This window comes from Athalia rosae, chromosome 3, assembly GCF_917208135.1.
Source record: "Athalia rosae chromosome 3, iyAthRosa1.1, whole genome shotgun sequence".
Classification (NCBI taxonomy): Eukaryota; Metazoa; Arthropoda; class Insecta; order Hymenoptera; family Athaliidae; genus Athalia; species Athalia rosae.
The window spans coordinates 8,779,564-8,804,279 of record NC_064028.1 but is presented as its reverse complement, the minus strand read 5'-3'; the positions used below and the strand labels follow the sequence as shown (position 1 = coordinate 8,804,279).

The following is a 24,716-nucleotide window of genomic DNA, read 5'->3' as shown; positions in this document are numbered from 1 at the left end:
ATACGCGCGTATGTGGTGTATGGGTGTGTGTATAAACGTACGTATGTATGTATACTACATATATGGCTTGCGTTCATGGCTCCTCCATAAAGATAGCACCGAAGCGATCAGATAAGTCAGAAGACCATGCGGCTGATGTATACCTAGCAGTAGTCGAACGGTATCCTCCTTACTTATAGTATAGAAAGAATCGTGAAATTTCGGGACTTCAGGATTTTCGGATATATATCATCCTATATGTATTCGTAGAGGGGAGAGGAGGAGAGAAAACAAAAATCGACTAATTCAAGTGTATACCTTATTCGATGTGTCCCATGTAATTGGTTAATTTAACGAGGTAACGATTAAAGGAGCTAACACGTACGACGAAGGGATAAAAATATTTACCCAATACTCAAAACTTCTTTCCATCCGAAGAACGAAATTTGAAAAAAAATAATTTTTTTTACAATTTTCTCCGCACATATTACGCAACGACGAACTCGATTAACTGATAGAAATTAATTATCGAGAAGAATATTTTCACATAACTTGAACTTTAACGTACCTACATCGTCGGTATACCTATGCAGCATATGTTGCGGGCATCGCGGGCGAGATTTCCTGCGTGAAAAGATGGTCCGCCCGCGGATTTTTTTTTTATGGGTGACGATGATGTTACAGACTAAAGCCGTAAAAGAAAATTTACTGTGACCCATCCGGTGCAGGGACATAACAAGCTCCCGATCATCCCCTTGCGTTCCCTCATTCGAGATTTCGTTCTTTCTTTTTCATTTTTTTCGCTACTTTTTTCGACTTTTTTCTTTTTTATCCGTTTCAATCGAATTCTTTTTGTTTTTTTTTCTAATTTCTTTTTCAGCTCCGTATGATAGTAAGGTCAAACGTGTGAAACGTTCACAGCGGAGTGCACGTACATTTGTAGTATTTTTATTTTTTCGTCTCTCTCTCTCTTTATTTATTCTTTTTGTTATTTATAACATACCTTTTCACCCCGTATATATATCAAGTATATAACGAAGCCACGTAGGTGCAGCACGGCACAGGGGATTGTTGGAGGAAAAAAAGATGGAAGTAGAAAAAAGAAAAAAAAAAACAAATAGGAAAAAAAAAATCGTCGCAAACCGAGCTGCACGATCTACCTACATATAGTTTACGAAGCCCCATAGACAGGTATATACATATATGTATACATACAATACATTTACGTATATGCACTTCGGATGTATCGATATTTTCCTACTAATTCGCATTTCGATGTACTTAATCTGCATGGAAAAAACTCTTGAAATTATCTGAATAAAATTCAAACAATTTATATTAAAATGCGATGTACGTATACTTACGAGACTCGTACGCATATATATATATGTATGTATACACGATACGTGTAATACGACTGTATGTAAGGGTCATGGGTCAAAAGTTCCGTCGCCTCAATAAATTCTCTCTCTATTTGCCTCCCTCCGCACACTGCATCAGCACGCAGTGCGCCTGCCTTATCACGAGAGATTTTTTCCCTCTTTTTTTTTTTTTTTTTTTTTTCTATTTTCTTCTCCTCTCTTTTATTTTATTTTTACTTTTTTTTCTTTTCAGGAAAGGGGCGCGTTTTACGGAGGGTGGTTTAAAAAAATTGTTTAAAATAGGCAGTAAAGGGCATTTAAACGGTCCCAAAGGGCGAGTCGCGCGCGACGCGACAAATGATATTGCTATACTGTGCCGCGTGTACAGCCTGGCTACTGCAGCTCCGATGCAAGGTCGAATAAAAAATATAGGTAAGTGAATCGAATTTCTATAGGGCTTGTATATGTATATAGTTTTTGATCCGTCTATGTACGAAGTATATATATATATATCGTTACACGTCGTATCCCTTGCGTACACCGTTGTGTACATTATGTACCGGATATAACGAGGGGAATGGTTATATATAAAGGGCGTTCCTCGCACACGATATGATGTTAGAAATCGAAGTATATCGTAACGACGCTAATCTGGTCGTCACCCGTCAACATAGCGGGCTCACGCCCGTGAAAACGTCAGCAATTGGAAATATAGATATACACATTGTACATCCACCTATGTGCGACACGTTATTTACTCTGTACATAGGTTACGTACATGGCTCACTCAGCCGATACATACGGTATGAAGTGAATTCGCGGTGAAATTTTTTGCAGACTTTACACATACATACATGTATGTATATAACACGTTTGTACCTTTAGATAGCAACTGTTGAATGTCACGCAGCCGCACATGCACGCGATAGCGATTTTGCAGTCGTCTAATTAATCTATAACTAGACCAGATTACGAAGTTTCGAAGCGCGCCCTTCGTTAGCCGGAGGGAGACATGGCGTCGGTGAAGGGCGCGGAACGACGACCGAGTTCGGACGACCGAACAAACGAACTCGAAGAGGATGAAAAAATGATCAGCTGGACAGCAGATTTGGAAATGCGAATTTCGCTATCTAACAACGCTACTGCGATGACGGGGTGATGCATTTTTACGGGGTGCGACACGCCGACACCCTACTGCAGGCGATAAGAAAATCCGAAGTTGCAGGTGCTCGCGCGGAAAAGGGAAGTTATAGATATATGTATACATATATGCAAATCGTTGGGATACGTATAATACGTTCGATATATACCACAAAAGGCATAAATGTTTTACATGCAATAAGACGATAGCCACCGGTGGACAGAACTGCCCACAGCCCATTTTTATTGCCCCACAGATATTTCTGCTGCGTGGCTCTTAGAAGCCGATGCGGAAAAATATTATCCCGCACGCGTTTCCGCGCCTCGGGAACAGATTTCCTTCTTTTTTTCTTATCGTACGTACGTTTCACGAACTTATGTAGATAAAAATTTATTCGATACGCGGTCGCGTTCGTTTTATAATAAATTTATTCGCGCTCGAAGATACTATCGGATCAGGTAGTCTCGAATGCGTTACATCGGAGCCCCCCTTTTTTATTTTATCTAGAATTTATCTCCAATTTTTCACTCGCATTTTTTGAATTTTTTAGTCGACGTGACAACAGAGCCTCTCGTGCGTTTCGTGGGTTACGTCTTTACAGTCGTCACAGCTCTCACAAGACGATATGTACGTATATATATATATATATATATATATATATATATATATATATATATATATATATGTACATAATATTATTTTCCAGAAGTCGAATTCGTCGATGACATATCCTGTGGGATATTTATGGCGGTCGAGTTATTGAATTGGGCAGATGATACATGGGGTCCGTTTCTCGTATAATATACCAAAAATATCTACATATATGTATATACGTATAACACATGATGTATATATATACCTAAACTCTTGTCTCGCGCGTACGCGTTTGATCTTTTATATCCTCATCGCGAGTATATCGAAATTTGATAAAACCCGATGATATTCGAATTGGAAAAATGAAACTTGGTTCGTTCGACTTTTTCGAAAAATTCTCCCCCGAATATACCCACGCGTATACGGTGGGGCACGTTACATTATACGGTGGATTCCGGTATCGTTGGACGCGCCTCGTCGCGTCGACTCGACGCGGTCCGGCACCTCGGTGTGTAAATCAAACCGGGTGATATTAGCCAGTTTTTGTAGAAAACCCCGGGAGTCTGGTGAGAGGATACGCCGTGCGCCCGTTGGGGATCCAGTAATTGTTTTTACGGATTATAAATTTCAATTTTCACAAACCCGCGAGCATTTCTTGCTGGCTCAAGCCGTACATATAGCTATACATATGTAAACGCGCGTAGATACATAATATGATCTATAATACAATCGCGTAGAAAGTTTTGTTCGCTCCTTTTTTGTTTTCTTTTTTTGTTTTTACCGAACTTTTACCTTCTCTTTGAGATGAATCATTTTTTGGAAGACGCGCGATTCCGATTCATTTTGCCCCGCGTGTCGTTGTTGTATGTATATACGTTAGGAAAATCTGTAACGAAGCTCTAACGGGGTGAAAATATACACGTGTAGGTGTGCGACGTGTTGCTTGTTCGTAGATAAGGGAAATTGGAGTGGGAAAATTTCGAGGTGAATCGAAACTGCGAAAGGCCCTTGATTTTCCTCCGGTGTATAGGTGGGTAACCACTTATCTCAGTTTGGCAACAAGGACGCAAGTCACCGTTAAAATGCGATAGGAAGACGTTGACGTGAATTAATGGCAGCTTATAAAGTCCCCGGTCGTCTTAAATATTAATTAAGTCCCGCGACACCCCGGCCTCGGGAGCCTCGAGGAGTATCTTCCTAACCCGCGACGATATAGATATATACATGTATATATACGTATATACCCACGTTACGAACTACATATTTCCAAAAATAATTTACCGAATTATTTCGCGATATTCTCGCGATGCGCCGATCGATCGATTTCTCCACTTCCGTTTTTTTTGCGCTATTCCGGGCAATTACAACAGCCCTGCATACAGACATATACGTATACAGCTACAGTTGGGTAAAAAAAAAAAAAAACAAAGGCGAGAAGGGTACGTAGCTGCAGAGAGCCGGAATTTCACCAGCTCCCGGTATTATACTCCCGAGGGATCGTTTCTCGAGGTTAAAAATACAGCGCGATAATGTCCGGTCGTCTGGGGGCATCGGATTCCGATTCATCGCCTCTCTCCCGGGGGGGTCGCCGTGCGGCGGCGGCGGCGGCGGCAGCGGCGGCTATGGGAGCGCGAACGGGAACTGCTGTAGAAATCTCCAAGGGTGAAAACGGTGAACGAAAGCGGTGTCCCGCGCCCGCACTGACCGGGAACGTAGGCGGTGGCGGGGTGTTCGTTTTCGTTACTGAATCATGGGGATGGTATAGGTGGTCGGACGGTGGTATATACAGCGTATAACGGAATGGGGTAGTCCGCAGGGCGACTTCATCCCCGAGGAGTAACTAACCGAATGAGAGTCGGGACCGGCCGGACCACGTTAAGGTAATGTCCCATTAGTATGTGGACTACGTCGCGAGACGCCCATAACCCACGTGTGTGTACACCCGTACGCGTGTACCGGTCGTATACGTACACGTATATAATACACGTGTATTTTTTCTACACGAGAACCTGCGCTCATAAGACGACCTGTCAATAGAGGGCTTGTTAACGCGCGACGGCTATCGGACGCGTCGTAGGATCTCTTTATATTCCTGCCGTTGCACGGACACTCTGTACATATTTTTTTTTTCTTTTTTTTTTTTTTCTCGTTTTTTATCTTCTTTTTCTCACACTTCGCGGTCGACGCAGTTTTTTTTTCTGTTTTTTCTGTTTTTTTTTGTTTTTTTTTTCCATTCGACGAACGAAGTGTGAGCCGGGCCGCGTGTGTGTCGGACACATCCGAAGCCTGTACTATTTTTAAGTCTTTTTATCGTCGTTGCGCGGTTATCCACGGTGATCTTGAAGAGGACGGTGGCAGATCGTGATCAAGTGGACCGTCATGGCCGACGACAATAAACCCGCGCCTGACGAGCGACAATACATCCAACCCGGTTGAAGAAGGGCTGCGCTTTTGTCCGAGGAATTACGCCTAGAGCTTTACTGCGCCAAAAATTCTTACCTATATATATACACGAATTATACTATATACTTTTTATCGTGTATATATACGTGGCATGTATATGAATATGCAACGACGCGATGATATCCCTCCGAATCGCGAACGAGCGATACAGTAGGCGAGTACGACGTTGGATGGTTAGGTGCAAAAAAAAAAAAAACAATTTTCAAAACTTTCGAACGACGAGAGGGAAATTTTATTTCCACCCGTTCGAGTGATTTATTTGATTCGGAAAATGTCTCACCACGTTTAAATCTGTTTGTAATTTTCTTCCCTAGTCAATTTCTCTTCGAACCGTTATCCTGCGCACGTTAAACGCCATGGGAATTCTTCACTTCTATGGCGAAACGCATGGGGGGGTGCGGAAAAACGACCTTTGATATTTTTTATCGTCTTTTTTCTATTTTCAAAACTGTCGCTTGAAGTAATCGACGGCCCTCTTCGTTCTTTTATAGAGTTTATAGTTTTTTTTTTTTTCGCCTAACTGGTACAAGGGGTTGGCGTGGTTATGACTTACTAGTAGATCCTATCGAAATTGACTCCCGCCGTATTAAACCCGTCCGAAACTATATATTCTCTGACCTAACTTCGCACGAGCTACGTGTGTATATGTATGTATGCGAGTGCAGCGTTACTGAAACATGCATACATATACATCTTTGGACTCTCCGATCCTGCAGCAAATCCCCGGAAGCTTTCGAACCATATACGATTATTTCTGATACGGGATTTACCACCCTTACAGATCCATGGCAATTCCAATATTTCATAAACTGATGGATTGGTTATCCAGTCAACGGTTTCTGATCCAGCCTCCCCTCCCTCCCCTCCCTCCCCTCCCTCCCCTCCCTCTGCGCTCCCCAACGTGTGTGCCGCACAGCGAATATACGTTTTCTGGATCATTCGGGATCGTTAGCTGATGTACCTCAGGGAACTAAGAAAGATACTCGGCAACATTATTCACCATAAAAGACAAACGACCGTTGACTCTCGCATGGCAATACAACTGTCAACCTAAGTAAGTAACTAACGACGAATGTATACACTATATACACTATATATACGTCGACTGTTTTAACCCTCGATCGATCCGCCGATTGTTTCGCACCGATCGTCCTCTCGTCCTCTCCTCGATGACTTCCGGTGGGTGGACTTTTTTCTGGAAAAAAAAAAAAGAAAAAAAAAACAAACCGTAGCGGAGTAAGTTCTTCGTAACTCACTCGCCGAACTGTTACAGACGGGACAAACTTCGCGATAAATTGATATTGAATATACCCTTACGTAGTAAACGACGAATTTCACCGCCATACACACGCATCCCGGTTGAAATCAGCGGGTGATTGTCCACTGGTACTAATCAGCCTGACTCTTTTCGCAACCCCCTCCCCCCCCCCCCCCCCCTCGCGTTTCTCAGGAGAAACTCCTCCCATCGCCACGAGTCGAAGAAAAATAAGTAGAATAAGAAGAGTGTGTATACGGGGATGAAACGTTGAGCTTGGATACGGTGGCGCTAACTTGACTCCGCTAACTGGCAATCAGATCGCCTCGGTTGGGACAACAAAACCCCCGAACCCCCGAACCCCCCTCCCCCCCTGCCTCCTGTTTTCTGCCGCCCCATCGACGTCTTTATTTATCGAAGAACTTTCCGGGGGTTAAACAGCACTAAATTCTACAGCTTTTCCCCAAACTAAATACATCGACGTCTTATTCAGAGTAAAACTTTGATGAGATGAGAGAAAGAAGAAAAAAAAAAGAAAAAAAGGAACATAAGCTTTATTGCTCGTTGTTAATTGCGTCCATTTGTATGTGCGAGGATGGAATCGAAATTTTATATCTTTCATTTGACCACCATCGTATCTGTTTTTACCGCGTTCTACAATACGATTGATTGGCGTGTAGATTATTTTATGCGACAAACCAAACACTCATTTTAGGTATACATATCTGTAACCGCGATCGGGTTCCGTGGAACACCTACATAAAAATCCAAGTCGATATATATATATATATATATAGAGAGAGAGAGAGAGAGAGAGAGAGAGAGGAATCGGGAGAAGGGATACCGTGGAGATTGACTCCGAAGCAATTGAGGAGTATAAGGGAGAAGTGGTGGACGGGGGATATCGCTATTCCGGAAACGTTCTGAACTGGACGTATAGTACAGTAGGGATGGGGTGAAAAAAAAAAAGAACCAAAGGAATCGAAGAATCTTAGAAGAATGGACAACCGAAAACCAGGCTCTGTGTATCCGCGTCTATATCTTCAGCCGATGGTATCGATGAACCGAATCACGGAAAATTTCGACTTCTCTATTTCTTTTTATCCCTCCCACGATTTCTCGTACACAATGAAAGTCAAATTGCATTTCCCTTCTTCATTTCGCAGGTAGGTCGTGTATATCGGTAATTTAAGTATGAGAGAGTAACCGATAAGTTCGGCGTGGGATGGAGGTTGGCAGTCGGTGCAGCGGGATGATTTTCTACGGGTACACGGCGTGTTCGCCATTCGGCTGGACAAAGACAGGGTTTTCCTTCACATTCCCGCAGGATCTCAATCCCGGGTGGGTGGGTGGGTGTCCGTGTGAAGGGATTGGTTACGGGAGGGGGGAATCGGAACTGGGACGATTCTTTACGCGTCTAATTGACCGCGGAGATAACGGGCGCCCCGTGCGCAGGTATAATAATACTTTTTCCTTCTTTTATTCTTTCTTTACTATTTTTCTACCTCCTATTTCTCCCCCTCTTTATTTTCTCTCGTTTCTATCGTTTTCTCGCATTCCACTATTTTACCACCCTTCGCACATCATCGTCTCGATCTCACCGCTAATGACCCCACTAATCGCCGATCAACCTTACGTACATACCTATATCTACTATGTATGTATATACCGCTATTCCGCAACCGGAACCACCTATATCTATTCGAATGGAATATTATAGTCAAGGGGCGCGTTAAACACCCCTAACGATTTCGGGCGTTTATTATACCTATAGTTTTATAGGATTATTTCCACGTCGCGTCATCCCCCTGTCATTCGTCATATTTGCACTGCGACCCATCATCCATGATTTACATGATCAATCTCTTCCACGGGGTATACATATACATGGTTTTTTGGTACATAAGTGTAGCTCTGTACCGTATATTTAATTGTACAGTATACAGACGTATGGATATAGTTTTCTACATATACTAGCTAGTACATACAAAATTTTTCTTCTCTTTTTCTCCTACTCTCCTTTTATTCGGTAACTGCGCTATCTGGGATGACGAAATGTTTGCTGCCGCGGGATCTGGATATCGTTTCTACTCATATGAGGGAAAAAAACAAAGGCGCTACGGGATAGCGACAGATGCGAGTATATATGTGTATCGGAGTATGTAAGGATTTCCACGTATATATATCTATAGGGGGCGGCGCACAGAGCACTTGTGGGACATAAAAACCGAAAATAAAGAAGAAAAAAAAAAAAAAACCACCAGAGAATCAAAAAAAAGGAATGAAAAAAAGGGAAATCAAGGAAAGCTGGAGTCCCTTATGGTGCACGCTCCACGACCGAAGATAGTCGATGTATCGAATCTGCAGAAAGTCCCGATGTACTCATATAGATTCTGAAAGATAATTATGACCGGTTGACCGTGGAAAATTTCAACACATTTTCGCCGTCTTCCGTGAATATATTTTTCTTCTTCTAAATATCTAGCCAATAAAGAATAGTAAAATTTTTTGGCAGAAATTGGAAAAATCAGTTGAAAAAAAAATTTGTACAGGCCTGCCCTGCCATATGTATGTACACGAAATGTACGTCTCAATCTTCAGGTCGAGTATGTACGTACCAAAAGTATATACGTACAGTCGGTGAACGTATGTATGCGCACTATGTACGTATACCTTGTACGTACATACGTATATGGTAGCCATAAACAAAGGAGAACGATCAAGAATAAGGTGATCCTTTTTGGTCCAACGTTTGGTTGTCTCCGTGTCGACGGAGAAGAGGCGAGACGAAAAACGAAACGTGCTGCAGTACCGGTAGGAAAAGAGTAGAGTTCCGCTTCTTCGAATCTCGAAGGCGCGCGGTATATATTCGTATATATACATCTATATATATATATATATATATATATACGAGTATATATACGAGTATAAGTATTCCCGAAGGCAAGGGGCAATTTGTCCCGGTCATTTGGCGAGTCCGCGGGGACTGCCCGACTGTAATCCAATCACTAGCCACACTCCTGCACCTCCCCTTATAACCCACCCCCGTATAATGTATCTATACATACGTATACTCGCACACACCGCATATAAGAATCCTACAGGAACGCCGTATATACCGTGCGGAAACTACGGGAGAAAAAAAACGAATGCTAACCTTACGTACATATAGGTGTATGACAGAGGTCCGAGCACCGGCGAAACTAAAATTATGTCCCGATAAAATTTTTTTTTTTTTTTTTTACGATTCTGCTTTATATCCCGTACCGTGATCTAATTTATCCGAAAAGTATCAAGGATCAATTTTCGCGTTGCGAATTCATTGGAAAAAATTAAGGAAAAAAAATAAAAACCAACGTTTACAATTAATAAGTGTAACATACGTGCGGATTCGAAATTATGTACAAGAAATGTACGCGGTTACGTAGGGAACGTGAGAAATGCCCTCTTTTTTTATTTTGTTTTATTTGATTTTTGACAAAATAAAAAAGGCGTGCAGTATTATAGGGTTGAAAATTGTGCCCTCGGGCGGAAGGGCTTACGTGATTTTTGAACGAAAATCGCTGCAAGACGTGTATATATGCGAGTATAAGGGTCTCCCGGAACGTACTATGAAATTTTTGGAACACGTACGTACCTACCGCATGTCGCACCTCGTCCCGTCCCTCGCATTGTTATATAGGCACACGAAAAAAAAAACAAAAAAACAAAAAAAAAAACCCCATACGGGATGATAATTAGGGGACGGAAGGGAAAAATGGAAAGTTTCCGGTACGATTGTTTCACGCGTTGCGGTACGCGCATGTAAATTCATATAAACGACGACCGGGATACGGCGTGTACCGAATATATGTACTATACGTACAACTATGTTCTACAGCTATGTGAGTAACGCTTTCCAATTCTCGCCATCGCACCGAAACGGGAACTAAACGGGAACGGTAGCGCTCCCGATGCAATTACATGCTGTGATTTAGGGCGCACATATATATACAGACGTTTATACCACGTTGGGTTTCGGTGTTGGTTCGGTTTTCTCTCTGTCTCTGTCTCTCTCTCTCTCTCTCTCCCTCTATATCTATATATATACGTATATAGTCTACGTATCCTGCTACCGACTCCTGCAGGACGAAAAGGGAGGTGGTAGGGTAGGGAACCGAACCGCGTGGCGAGTCGGAGTCGGAGTCTCTTGATTTACAGCACCAACCGCGAAATTAATTCAAATGCGACGTATATACGATCTCTAGGGGTTATTAGTAACTACAGGGAGAAATTCAACGCGCTTATTAAATAGGGAATACATATATATATTCGCAATCACGACTATCTACGTACAAAGCTGATTATTTTATTTTTCCCATCGGCGCGTTGAAAATAGTTTTTTTATTTTTCAAGAAATTATACAATTTTGAAAAAGTCATCTTCTCCTCAATCTTCTCGATATATCGTCGTCACTTATTGTGTAATAATTTTGCGTACACACGTATAATAAGTATTTTAAATTTGCTCCGCTTCCGTCGTACGTTTTTATCGATATACAATATAATAAACATCGAACGGAAATTTCGGAGCGTATTACTCACACACACGTTCCTTAATCCCACTCGAATTCGGCGTAGGAAGGAAACGACGGTGGTCATCATCAAACGCTGAGAATATTATTGCTCAAGGAAATTAATTTCAATTTCAAAGGGTGCTTCGCCTACGCATATATATATATATATATATATGCCATAAGACGACCTGTTAGTAAGCTTCGCCGCTTTCGAATGGAATTATATATCCATCGCGAACAAGATTGACCCGAAGACGAGAATCCTCCGGATTAGATGCGGTATACGTTTGTACGTATAACATAATTGAATAAAAAATGTATACGTATTTACATAGTTGAACTGTTTATGAAGAATTATGCGGAGAATCATTATCATTATATCGTTACTGTCGTGCCCGAAGCGTGGAGTAAATAGGCGCTTGTATATACATAGATATAGGTATGCATATATTCTTAATTGACCGAACGTTAGATGGGATTATTTTAAAACCTTTATTGTTACGTTTATGTAGCTCTTAAGTTGAGCCAAAGTTAAGAGCCTCGCGGCGGTCGTGTCTCTCCTCGGCTTTCCAGCAGCTCCTACAATCCTAAGCTGTACGAGGGATGGAATTCTACCCCTCCCCCCCGCTAGGTTTTCGTTTCTACTCTCCCGGTGTATCGCCGAAAAACGTCTTTATCTTACATCGCCAGAGTTACCTGCCATCCGCCCTTATATACTGTAACTACCATCGCGCTCCCCCCCCCCCCCCCCCCGCTACGAGGGTAGAGGGAAAAGCGGGAGAAAATTTTATATTATCTTATTCAAACCACGCCGAACTTTGCACTCGACCCTAGTTTTAATTCTTATAATACTTATTGCGTTATTATTATTATCATTATTATTATTTTCGCTTCGATTTTTATTTTTTAATACCTATATCCGAACGACGAGGGAGGGAAGGCTGGGGAACAGATCGGTATTTTATACATATAGGAGAGTGAAGGGATTATTCGTTTTATCTTTTTGAAATTTTGACACGATGTTCATTCGCGAAAATATATAGGGACGATTTTTTCGCCCGCATCGTGCAGCGCGAGATGCGGAATTCCATTCCTTGCGGGAGTAGGGTATACCTATATACGCGCGTGTATAACGTAAGAATTTGAGGGAAATTAGGCGTGAAATACATGAATTGGAAATCGTGTATTTTTTATCAGCCCGCGTCGATTCGAATATATATCATGTGAATATGTATATTTCAAATGTTGCCCGTATTACGTATTCTATGAACGTACGTTTTATATAGATGAAAAAAAAAATATATATTTCGTATAACGGTGGAAAACGCTGCGTTTTTCATGGGGAAATTTTTTTTATCAACGATATACAGTCAGCAACGCGTCAATACCCGATCTCGGATCTGATCCTATTTTTGAATATATATATTTTTAGCGGAAAAAATCATGTGAAAATTTTCACCACATACACGTACGCGTGGGTCAAGTATATACCGCGTACATATATATACACGTAGAGATATTCATGTAAACGGTAACTAGAACTGACCATTCCTTTCATTCTTCTCCACAAAAGGCACTTTGTCCGTCAATATCAATAAAATATCATCTTATCGTATTTTATTATCCTCCTCGTATTCGGTACGCGTTCCTCCTCGTCTTATACTATACACTTCCTGTTATAACTGCAATTTATCAGCTTACACAATTTTCCATCTCTGATATTCCGAGACGAGCGACTAGAAGAGACGAACAGATTCGGAAAATTTGTTCCGAAAAATGTAAAAACGAAAAAAAAAAAAAACCACATCACCTCTGCAAAATTGTAACGGACGTCCGAAATATTCAACATGCGGTTTTTATACCATATATGTATAAACATGAAGAAGAGAAATCGTTGAATTTTGAGAAATCAAAAAATTCTCACACCCAGCCGGTAATGGTATATATATATATATATATATATATATATATATATATATATATATATATATATATATATATATATATATATATATATATATATATATATATATATATTGTATAATTTGAAGATATGTGCAATATATTTTTTATACAATATTTATACATATTTAGGCGCGATATTCATAAGCATATTATTATAATTCGCAGGCAAAGCGAGCGACGTGCTGTATCTGTACAACGTTCGCTCGCAGCTTTTGACCCTGGAGATTACAAGCTATACCGCAAAATGTAAAGGTACGAGTATAAGCGGTCGCAGGGTGCTTGACCAGTATTATAGATATCATAAACAAGGACCCTCTGAGGTGACCATAGGAGGAACGGGTTATATAATCCCCAGCTGCTATCTGGAATCCGCACAAGTGACAACAACCCTGCAACACCATCCCCGCGGACGTGCAAACCGTATAGTGTATAAATATATGCACGTACATATAGATATTGTAGATAAGTATGATACCGCGTATATATTTGCTCTTGAATATTCATTTAGCTTCGTCGAGAATCGTGAGCTTATAACCTACACCCGAATGAATTTTATAAGCTAGGGACCCCCGGGCCTACATGTTTTTCACAATGCGTACATGTAAAATTTAGGATTTTGAAAATATCCCGTGAAACTTTCTTTTATTTTCTCTTCTTTTTTTCTTTTTTTTTATACATACATTTTTTTTAGTTCAATATATCTATGTTCATATCCAAATTGTGATTCTAAGCAGTCTTCAATTCTTCGTTCGACTGTCGCGAATTAACGTAAAATTATTATAACGTTAAACTGTAATACACGTATATGCACTCAACGCTGTATTATACATATACGATCTGCAGGATTATAATCTATACGAGTAATATATATATATGTATATATACTATTTTTGTCCTGCAGCAGAGGATCGGGAATAGTGTCCCGGTCCACAAATCTTGGGCGAGTACGTTTTCCGGGCAAGACTCTATAACGTCGAGGTCGGGGGTGGCGGTGACGATGGTGGAGAATGAGAGTAGGAAAGAAGAAGCGAGCAGTAGGGGGGGGGGGGGGGGGGGGGAAAGATTTTCGAGGCTCGATTTTCCCGTCGCTACCCATTTCTACTGGACTCCGATGTTTTGATTCTGGTTGTTATAGGGAACGCATAGATCACTCGTTTCCCTTCCCAGCTGCACCTTCCACCCCCTTCCTGTCCTATCCACCAACTTTCCACCACCTCTGACTGGGGCTATACACGACGCATAGAGACGGCAGCAGTTAGGGCGACGGCGACGTCGACGTCGCCTCCGAGAACGCGTGCACGAGGGTGGAAACGGTGGACACTCACGATTTATTGGACGGTCAAATATATCGATATGTGCGAGTATAGGTATGTAGGCCATGTATTGGACGTTGGGAGATATTAAAAAATTGAGTTGCAAATTCCGAACGGAGGTTCCAAGCATCCGCAGGAACTGAATCTGTACGGATTTTTGCAACCTGTTTTTCCATACGCATGTATATGTATACATGTCAAATGTCAAATTATCGCGATGTGACGATCGATGAAAAAGAAACTGAGCATTAGTTTCTCTGGAATTCATTGGAAATAAATGTTGAGAAATTTTTGTGCATAATTTTACAGCGCACGTGGTAATCCGACCGAAATCAACTGGTAGTTGAACGACGTTGCTGGTCGATACCCTAGGATAACGTTGTCATTTTTCATCCAATTTATCGAAGTGATTATTCTATTAATTTTTTTTTTTTGTCCATTTTACTATTCGCAGACGGGTCACCGTATACCGATTTACATCGGGCAACGATGACCGCACCGCTGCTGTTTTATTGCTGCGAAAAAATTCGACATCAGTATTTGGATAGCCTCGTATATGTATACGAGGAATGGGAATCGACGAATTCCCCGTATACATAGAGAAATTTCATCACCCCTCCTGCATCCCGCCGAGCGAAACCGTGGAATATGTAAATTTGCAATACGTAGTATACGCGGTATAGTATTAAGACGGGAGTTTTTCGGGGTTATAGGGACATACTAGTCCGAGGCGCGACACGTCCTGGGCGGGGGCGTGCTTCCTCTTTTAGATCCTTTCGGGAATCGTAACTTTTCAAAGTTTTTCGTATTTAGTCCGTATCGTCGCTCTTTATATCTCTGCGGTCGGGAACGTTTATACGTACGTACCTTCGCGAGATGATGCGCAGGGCGTATATTATAAGTAATACCTCGTACGTACATACATATATTCTCATTATGAAAAATACAACTGAGCAGCGCAATATCGCGATCAATCTTTGCAGCAGATTTTCCATAGAATAACTTTCTGATCATAGGGGAACGATTTGACTCATTGTGTTATACACGCACGGCTTTCTTGTTTTTACGAAAAATGAACGCGTCCTCTGCATCTATCCGTGACCCGGATATAATCTTCGTCGAGTGTATAGAAAATTCTGACGTATAGCACGATGCACGTACACGGATACAGATACGTACGTATACGTACGTAGATTTTTTTATTTTTTTATTTTTTTCTTTACACACACCTACGTAATATACGTGTAGCGATTCGGGACGGTATGCGAAGGGAGTATTCCGCCCTAGCTCCCTGAAGCGATTCAACCTCGTCGATAAAACTCCTTTGCGTGGATTAGTTCGCTCAATCAGGAAATATACTCGCAGGCCCCCATAAAATCTCTTCCGCCTCTTCTTCGCAGCGCGCCCCTATAATACTATACATGTATATATACATCCCTATACTATATATATATATATATATATATATTCTTGCGGAGTCTTCGTCGAGCGGTATAGTTTCTTCCTCTGATACACGTACGTGAACGCACACATGTGTATATATATATATATGTCTATTTACTTCCCCTTGGATTCCCACCCCCTTTCCATTTCCAAAAAATCTTCAGTCTATCGGCCCAGTCTCTCTCTCTTTCTTTTTCTTTTTGTTTTTTTTTTCTTTTTATTTAAAAATTGCCTTTTCGTGACAATTCATGCACCTGAGATTATATCTTTCGATGTGCTCGGCACCGTGCGTGAAAAAAATAAAATCGAACATAAAAAAAATAAAAATAAAGCGAAAGAAAATGGGACACGTATAGGGTGATTCATTAATTCTGTGTAACCTGTTTGTTATAATAATCCGCTGGCTGCCCCGTGAAATCTGTCGGATTTCAGGAGCAAAGACACACAGAGCCATCTTGGTATGTGTGGATTGTGTACGTATGTAGGTACGGTATATGTATAATATAACGGAGAGTCAATTCTCCGGCAGTTAACAAATTGTTGCCGGTCGCGGGGGTTACGCGAAGGGTGAAGAAGGGGGATTTTGCGGTTAGGAGCATAATACGTCGTTACCCAACCCCCGAGTTAACCCGCACGCGTCTACAGGGGGTAGAGAATCTCGGTCGTCGCGACGCGACGCGTCGGGGAGACCCCTAAAGCTCTGTAATTAAAATCGTCCCATTGTCAGGCACACTAAACGAATACACGATCATCTATGTCAGATAAATATAGGGTAGAAGATTCACGTATATAAAATTACTCTTTCATCGGCCATAATTCGAAGAAAATAGTATAATGAAATAACGACTAATTGTCCGTCCAAAAATCTAAAATATTTGGAATCGATCAACGAATGGGCGTACACCAGATAATAAACGTAGAAAATTTTTCTCTTATAATTAAAGTTTGTCCTAAATAAATTTATCAGACAAGTGAAATTCGCAACAATCATAATTCGTTCACATAAGTAACATAATCATTACGTTTGAATATACATACACATGTACCTGCAGCAACGATTTTTTCAAACGATGCATGCGAGTAGAGAATATTGATTTTGTATCAGTTTATTTATAGAAATAACGAATTTCTTCGAAGAGGAGAAATAACCCGGAACTAAATGAAGGCGTAGGGAATCTCCCCCCTAATATTATATAAAAGTCATAATTTCACGCCGTTTAAAGTGCGAACCTCGACCATTGTACCACGACTCGTCGATCTTCGTATGGCCACTGCTAGGGGGTTGTTTTTTCTTTTCTCTTTTATTTTTTTTTTTTTAGGTTCCCCGCGTGGCACCTTCAACCCTGCGCGTTGATCCTTTAGCGTATTATAAACCCTCGAGAGAGAAAGAGAGGGCGAGAGAGGAGGCGAAGAACTTGAAGGCGAAGGTCGCCGGACTTTGAGAGCCCTAAAGAGAGACTTTGCCCTTAATATACTTGTATAGCTATCTTCATGGCATACAAGTTATGTACTTGTAGAGCGGTTATTAATGACAGGCGTTTGCTGAGTCAGTCGACTACTATGTACTACATCAAGTACACATATAGATATTTCGGTTACATGATATATAGTTAGTATACGGGATCTCGAAAGTTTAATATCCGCGCGCGAGACCTAATAATGTGGAAAAGGTTCTCAGAATCGTACATTCTGAGCTTGCAAGGAGGTCGCGTGAAGGGTGAAATAAAACGGAGTGTATGAAGACTGTAATCATTTCGCGATTTCAATTATAAAACAAGTGCTAAAGTCGATGGTTACCACTATATCGAAAGAAATTCGTGTCCAAACAAGACAGATAAAAAGAAAGAATTGAAATGAAATTGCAAAAGACAGGGATACCTGTCGACTAATTTTCAATAAAGAGCTGGATAAAATCACGGTTAGGCGGATTTAGAAGTACGTGCGGTGAGGTCCATAAAAAATTTAAATCTCACTCAAACTTCCTCACATACCCTTTGCGTGTATTATGTATGTATACACAATAAACAAATACATTTACAGTTATTATCGTGATTTCGATCATTCGAACTGCAAGCTCTATAATTTTATTCATATAGCTTATGCCGGAAGGTCGCGTTTAAATATTCAATATAAAAGAGGGTAATCTACCATACATCAGTTTCCAGGGGGAGTTTACCGGAGACACTCTATAACGGACACCTGCGGTATACTTTTCTGTCTTTACCCTGCACTACTCGAACAGTTACTCCGTGGCCGGGACACGACGATGGTCGAATTACAGGGGGGAAAAATAAGCAATTCTAAAAAAACTATCGGATGGAAAAAAATCATTGTTAATCAAGCCAAGGAATTCTGTCTTTCGACGGGACTACACGGTTACAAATATATTGCTCAGGCTCATCGCTCCGTTCCTGAAAGGTGTATAGAAAATTTCATCCCTAATTCGTTGTAATTGTGATAATAATTATTATTATTGCTGATGATGTTACCTAATTAGGCCACCCATACTATTTATGGTAGCTAGATTATTATAAAATCTTGCCGACTTTTTTTTGCAAATCAATCTTCAAATCATTCTCAAAATAATAACATGTGTCATTCCCGTTCATGCGAACTGGATGAGAACTGTATTTCGAAATTTTATTGTTCAAAAAAGAAATATGAATTTTCTTCCATTTTTATTTAAAGAAAATTCTTTGGGGTGGTTCGGTCAGATTTTTATCTTCACATATAAGGCTGTGTACGTTTTCTTATTTTTTATCCACAAATAAAATCATAAATTGATTTAACATTGATGATTTATATCCCGCAGAATAACGTGGGCAGTTGGGGTTATCGTTTCGCTTTGTTGCGCTGTAGCTTTGATGCAAATTGCCTGGGAATATAACACATCACATCCAACAATTACGGTTATCGAATCAACACATCATGGAATATGGAATTACAGATTTCCAGCAGTCACCATTTGTGATATAAACAGAGTATCGCTCAACCGTACCCGCGATCTCGTCCGCAGCTTGTCGGTATTTTCCTTACCTTATTTTACTTCGTTTTATTTTAATTTATTTTTACGTTCCTGTTAACAGAAAATTACCAAACAATAATGTTTCTCGGGAGGATCTTGTGATGGAAATGCGGCTGTTGAATGAAATGCTCGATCCAGGAGTTTTTGGACGCAATGTTACGATTAATCTGACAAACCTTCAAGATATATTCGATTTTAATCAACTTTCTATACCCAACGTTATGCGATTGGTAATATTTTTACGGAAATAGATTATGGTAGAAAAAACATACATATAGGTATGTAATGCATAGTGGATGATTATTCTATCGCAGGTTACGAGAAACTGTTCTGAGATTATAGCCAGATGTAAATGGAAGGGTTATATAAAACCCTGCGCTTCTATGTTTGAAACATCTCTGAGCCGTGACGGTCTATGTTGCAGTTTCAATTACTTTGGAATAGTAGATTCCGAGGTCACAGGCGCGCCTGAAGTCAAGTCTGCCTCCAAATCGCACTCAAAAATCAGGCGAGTAAAAAAAAATCAATTATTCAAACTCATATACCGTGTACGTATGTATATTTGAAATTTTTAGTTTTCTATAATTTGAAAGTATTCTCAACATGAAGGTATTCAATTTTCGCTGTCAATATTCGATTTCGAAAAATTCTTCATCTCAGAATCCATGTTATAAAGTTTTTCAATTATTCCTTTTAAATTTTTTTCCTCAATTTTATAGCCACGAACCGCGAAGAGTTACGGCCTGCGGATATCAGACGGGTTTAACGGTTTTGATAAAAAATGCCCCTGAGGATTATCACGCTGCGATTTTAGGAGGCTTTGGAGTAAAGGTGAATGAACACCCGAATCTGTTCTTTTCTTTTAGAGTAAATCAAGTTCTCTGATGCGTTTTGTTTTTCATTCCGATAATCGCATACTGTTATAAAAAAAAGGTGATGCTTCACGATCCTTACGACTACCCGGACCGCAACGTTGAAAATAAATTGATGGGAGTTGGGACAGAAGTTTTCTATAGCGTTAATCCCGAAGTAACTTATTCAACAGATGACGTCCGTAGCCTTCCAGTATCGAAGAGAAACTGCATATTTTTTGACGAAAGACCAAATTTTGGAGGATCTATCAGACGATATTCTTATCACAATTGCCTCGCTGTTTGTCGATCAAGTACTATTTTCGAAAAATGTGGATGCGTACCATATTATCATCAGAATCTACGCACACTCAATAATATACAGAACGATTCGAAGAATGGTAGCTTATGTTAAAACTTTAAATTGTACTAATTATTACCCAACATTTCAAGAGATGAGAATTTTCTTCAAAGGCTTAATATACCAACGATCTGATTGTGAGAAGAGTCAATTATGCAACAATATCATATTCTTCAATAACGAGTGGAGTAATGTTTTGCAAAAAGTTGAGATTCTGATCTTCTCAAAATGTTGAGATTATAGACAGCAAATTCGATGTACGTTATTATGTCTACAATTTCATGAAGTTTCAGATAATCGTCGTGTAAAGAGAATCTGCAATCTCAGAGACGTCGACTGCGCCTATCGTTATCGTCGTGAGTCAATTTATCGTATATTCGAATTGATCATTAATTAAAATTTGCCGCGCCTTTTATTTATTTTATTTTTTGTTCCCTCATGACAGACTGGTTCGAGACGTCATGGCCCGGTATTAATGTTACTAGCGAACATTTGCCACCTAGAATAACCAGCGAATCTGCAGGGCGACCTTGTAAATGTATACCAGATTGTGACCTCCTTCGATACCCTCTGGAAAGTTCGGCAGGAATTTTCGACCGCAATAATTCATACCACGATCTTGCATTCTAGTAATTCAGGAACAAAATATCGATATAGTTTCGATTTTTTTTTTTTCAAACACACAAATTTTTTTTTAACGTATTATTTCCTTCTTAATTATTATCTTTTTTTTACAGTGAAGGAGTTCAGCTGAAAAATCTTAGCGTCTTACACGTATTCTTTACTGACCTTGTGTCAACGCAATACCGTCGTGACATTTACTACAATTGGCACAATTTATTCGGTGAGAGCAATTATTGACCATTTATATGTCTCCGTATATTAGTATATCGTGATAAATGAATATTACTTTCTTTAGCATCGTTCGGTGGGCTACTCGGTCTCTTCGCAGGCTTCAGTTTAATGTCGGGATTCGAGTTGATATATTTCTTCTCCATCCGATTGATAGCGGATATATTTAGTGACAGAAAGAAAAGACGGATGTGAGCACGATTCGTGATAAACTATGGATAACGATGGACGGATTTTTCGTAGAATTGTTTCATATGTACGTGATTATTCAGTCATTTTATTATTATTATTGCTGGACTACGAAGCAGCCATTCCTGCATTATAGATATAGCCCCGGCGAAGTGTACGGTTATTACAATTATCAATCGATCGTTACTATAGACTTTCGCTTTTATAATGATTGTTTCCTGGTGACATTGAAATTTTCAAAGCCTCGTACGAAAGTGCGGATTTGTTCGTAGAGATAACGATGATAGATGAGGATTGGGAGTTGCAATAAACACTCTTGTGGTTAACTTTTTATGATAAATATTATTACGAACATGAGAACATATAGAAAATATATATATATATATATATAGGTATGTTATAGAACGGAAAAGCAAATCTTCATGAAGATTTGACAGATCAGATTTTTCCATTGATTGCTTTTTGTTTCCGGGGTAAGAATAATTTCTTTCCCATCGTATGTCGGATTTCCGGGATCTGCCCGACCGATTTTCCACCAATAACGTCCCGTTTTTTGGAAAATCGGTTGATCACCTCTCGTATGCAATCTTCAACAGACCCATCCTTCGCTCCCAGCTGTTCCAATACTTCGCATAGAATTTGTATAAACCATGTCCCTAATATCGCGTCTCGAACCGAGAGATCGCCTGGTATCGTAGAGTTAAACATCATGAAGTCTCTGAATTCATCTGCACCATTATGCGTTAATCCTGGTCCGTCAGTTGTCAGACGAGTACCTGATTAAAAATAATTTCTTCATATTTACAGGCATTTGGTCCTGTTTAACACAACCCACTATGCAGTCAGTCATTTGATAAACCAATTATACCTTTATCTTCTTCTCCTTGGCATGCTTGAATAACAAGCAGTTTGGGTTTACCTCGGAAAGCCTTACAGCAGATTTTTTTCCGTATGGTTGCTATCGGACATTCCTTGCAGTCTGCTGCGATCACATTACCTGTTGAAAATTGGCATAATTAATCATAAATATCGTTTGAGATTTTCAAGTCCGAAATCCGCCTTACCTAATGTCCCATGTGAGAGAATGAATACGGCGATACAGTCATATTGCTGAGCAGAATCAGGAAGATGGTCAAGCGTATGATATATCCCAGCTTGTTTCAAGTCAGTGTGCACTATTGTATCAAAACCGAAATTATTTTTGAAAGTACTGACTATGCGATCGCAATCTACTTGTGATCCATCCCTGTAATCATACTTTGAAAAATAGAGAGGCTAAGTTAATTTAACTCTACTAATTACAATTATTTTTTATTAAAAAAGCAATGTAATTAACCTTTTTTTGTAGGTACCTTTTTTTCTAGAGAAATTTACACATTGCCCATGTTCATAAAACTACTCAGGGTGTATAGCCATACATGAAAGAAAGAATTCAGTAAAAAAAATTACCTCGATAGGGCCGATGAATTTCATTTGATTAAATATAATAACCAAGCCATTGGTGATTTCATAACGTTCAGCGGGTGCAACCTTCTCTGCATTACCAGTAGGCTCCACTGTATGATTAGTGAGCATATCACAGTAATTTGAATTATCATCGTAATGACATGGGCCATTATTAATATTTTGCAAATCTTCAAGGGTTTCATACGCTGTCATGTTCGAAAGTTTCATTGCCTTCAGAATATTCAATAGCTTTTTGTATTCCCAAGTTTCTGTAAAATCGATAGATTAGATCGAATGCAACAAAGGCCATTAAACTTTCAGGTGATAAACTTTCAAAAACATTTTTGCTTACTAACGTTGATCTGGGGAGATCTGGATGAATTTATTCTCGATCCACCATAACAGGTGAAGCTCTAAGAAATTGTCCCAGACTGATATCTTCCAATTGGGCTTAGGTATCTCACGATATACCCTTGTCAAAATCTTTTCCTGTTTATCTTTTGATAAGTTTTCAAACAGGTGGTAAAATGCTTTTGCATACTTATTAACTTTGTATTTTAATTCTGGCACTTTGGTTAAAAACATTGTTCGTGCCTGTTGAGGATCAACCCCAAGCTTAATAAGAATTTCTTCATTTCTTAGAAGGCACACAGCTTCTAATAATTTATCCTGCCAATTGGGAACACTAACAAACTTTGTTAAAAACTGTTTTTCAGCCGTCTCAGCATATATTTCCACTTCTTTCAGCAAACTATACCCAAGACGATAGTCGTCAATCAAAAAGAATAGACATGAGATTTTTTCAAAAAGTTCCAAGTCTGCCTCAATCCCCTTTAAAACGTCAGCATCGATCAGCTCCGCTGGTATTATCAATCTGAACGGTACACGGCTTGAATCGAATGCCTGCATATCGATTTGGAGATAAGAATTCTCCAGAGTGGATAGCTGGTAGAACTTGCCAAATACAACGGAATCACACTTATTTAGCCAAACAATCTGGAAGTACGATGAGGTAAACAGTTAGTTGAATAAAAATAAGATAATCAAGGGTATGAAGTCAAAACAATGACTGAAGTGTAGATATGGCTATGAACTTATAATTTCACCGTAGCTTTTTCTTATGGGCAAGTTACGAGGAAACAGTCACAGTATCAGAATGACAACAATTGAAGATCACACCCAGTAGCCTATGTTAGTAGTACACTGCTCTAAAAATTGAACTCCTACTACCAAGTCAGCAGCGACAATTGGCTAAACCTGCACGGCAATGCTACGTGATATCTTTCCATTCCTGGAACCTGGACACTAACTCCACAACTCGCACTTACACCAACGAATTCAGACTTTATACCCAACTGACGAATGTTAGGACAATGGTAGGTGAGGTTATCGTGGAAAAGGCAGTAGCGCTACCCCACGAGAGGAACTGTCCCTACAGGATCACATAGTCGAAGGAGATGTATGCTGGGATATCAAACCGAAGGCGTAGATTGCGATTATCACTTCTAATCTACTTTCGTTTTTCAGGAGGCGAACAAGCAGCCCACGAAGCAGTTTGGCCACTCACCTGAAATACAAGAATATCCTCATCACATCGCTACGAAGACAATCATCATACGCTCGGACTGGATAATACATATCTATGTCATAAGCCTGTAATTGACGTCAAGCAGCCAGACATACTGCAATGTAAACGCTGAGACACAGTACACATGAACGTACTGTATTGATTTTCGGAAAACGATCGAATCTGCATTGGAATATTCATTGTAATGAAGTACACATCTATACTATTGTAACTCCTTATTCATTAGAATGAATGTATTGTGAAAATGAATCTATGATCCTCATGACAGTGTCCTAAAATGTAAACTTGGCTATTATTGTATCAATAAACATCACTTGTTATCAGTACATCGATTG

General features: G+C 40.0%; 2 protein-coding genes across 11 annotated transcripts; one reads left to right on the top strand and one right to left on the bottom strand.

Moving 5' to 3' along the window:
* The first annotated feature begins 214 nt into the window (after nt 1–214).
* LOC105691139 (sodium channel protein Nach-like) lies at nt 215–24,704 on the top strand. 5 transcript variants are annotated; one of them, XR_007277392.1, is made up of 13 exons: nt 220–337; nt 1,594–1,772; nt 18,235–18,487; nt 18,882–19,088; nt 19,156–19,324; nt 19,409–19,602; nt 19,814–19,925; nt 20,028–20,346; nt 20,594–20,662; nt 20,752–20,935; nt 21,044–21,150; nt 21,226–21,414; nt 24,321–24,704. XR_007277392.1 is itself a non-coding variant. In XM_048651766.1 (12 exons), exons 2-12 carry the CDS (start codon nt 1,748–1,750, stop codon nt 21,351–21,353), a joined length of 1,767 nt encoding a protein of 588 aa, XP_048507723.1. In that variant the 5' UTR covers nt 215–337; nt 1,594–1,747; the 3' UTR covers nt 21,354–21,673. The 5 variants fall into 5 exon arrangements, 4 of the variants coding, with proteins under 4 accessions (XP_048507723.1, XP_048507724.1, XP_048507725.1 ...); XM_048651766.1 differs by lacking the exon at nt 24,321–24,704 and having other exon boundaries at nt 215–337; nt 21,226–21,673; XM_048651767.1 differs by lacking the exon at nt 24,321–24,704 and having other exon boundaries at nt 223–337; nt 20,600–20,662; nt 21,226–21,673.
* Nucleotides 21,670–24,472, bottom strand: LOC105691157 (caspase-8). 6 transcript variants are annotated; one of them, XM_048651773.1, is made up of 6 exons: nt 24,361–24,472; nt 23,150–23,789; nt 22,797–23,062; nt 22,412–22,604; nt 22,216–22,344; nt 21,670–22,123 (listed from the first exon to the last, which is right to left on the bottom strand). In XM_048651773.1, exons 2-6 carry the CDS (start codon nt 23,700–23,702, stop codon nt 21,786–21,788), a joined length of 1,479 nt encoding a protein of 492 aa, XP_048507730.1. In that variant the 5' UTR covers nt 23,703–23,789; nt 24,361–24,472; the 3' UTR covers nt 21,670–21,785. The 6 variants fall into 6 exon arrangements, with proteins under 6 accessions (XP_048507730.1, XP_048507729.1, XP_012264887.2 ...); XM_048651772.1 differs by lacking the exon at nt 24,361–24,472 and adding an exon at nt 24,122–24,260; XM_012409464.4 differs by lacking the exon at nt 24,361–24,472 and adding an exon at nt 23,892–24,211.
* Nucleotides 24,705–24,716: the final 12 nt, after the last annotated feature.

What these genes read in the sequence shown, in the direction of transcription:
- LOC105691157 (XM_048651773.1), bottom strand. Translation starts at nt 23,702, where the DNA reads ATGCAGGCATTCGATTCAAGCCGTGTACCGTTCAGATTGATAATACCA. An exon ending in CCAGATCTCCCCAGATCAAC is followed by an intron (nt 23,063 to 23,149) that starts GTTAGTAAGCAA and finishes TCGATTTTACAG; the next exon opens with AAACTTGGGAATACAAAAAG. An exon ending in TCTCTCACATGGGACATTAG is followed by an intron (nt 22,345 to 22,411) that starts GTAAGGCGGATT and finishes AATTTTCAACAG; the next exon opens with GTAATGTGATCGCAGCAGAC.
- LOC105691139 (XM_048651766.1), top strand. Translation starts at nt 1,748, where the DNA reads ATGCAAGGTCGAATAAAAAATATAG. An exon ending in TAGGAGGCTTTGGAGTAAAG is followed by an intron (nt 19,926 to 20,027) that starts GTGAATGAACAC and finishes TATAAAAAAAAG; the next exon opens with GTGATGCTTCACGATCCTTA. An exon ending in CTGCGCCTATCGTTATCGTC is followed by an intron (nt 20,663 to 20,751) that starts GTGAGTCAATTT and finishes CCCTCATGACAG; the next exon opens with ACTGGTTCGAGACGTCATGG.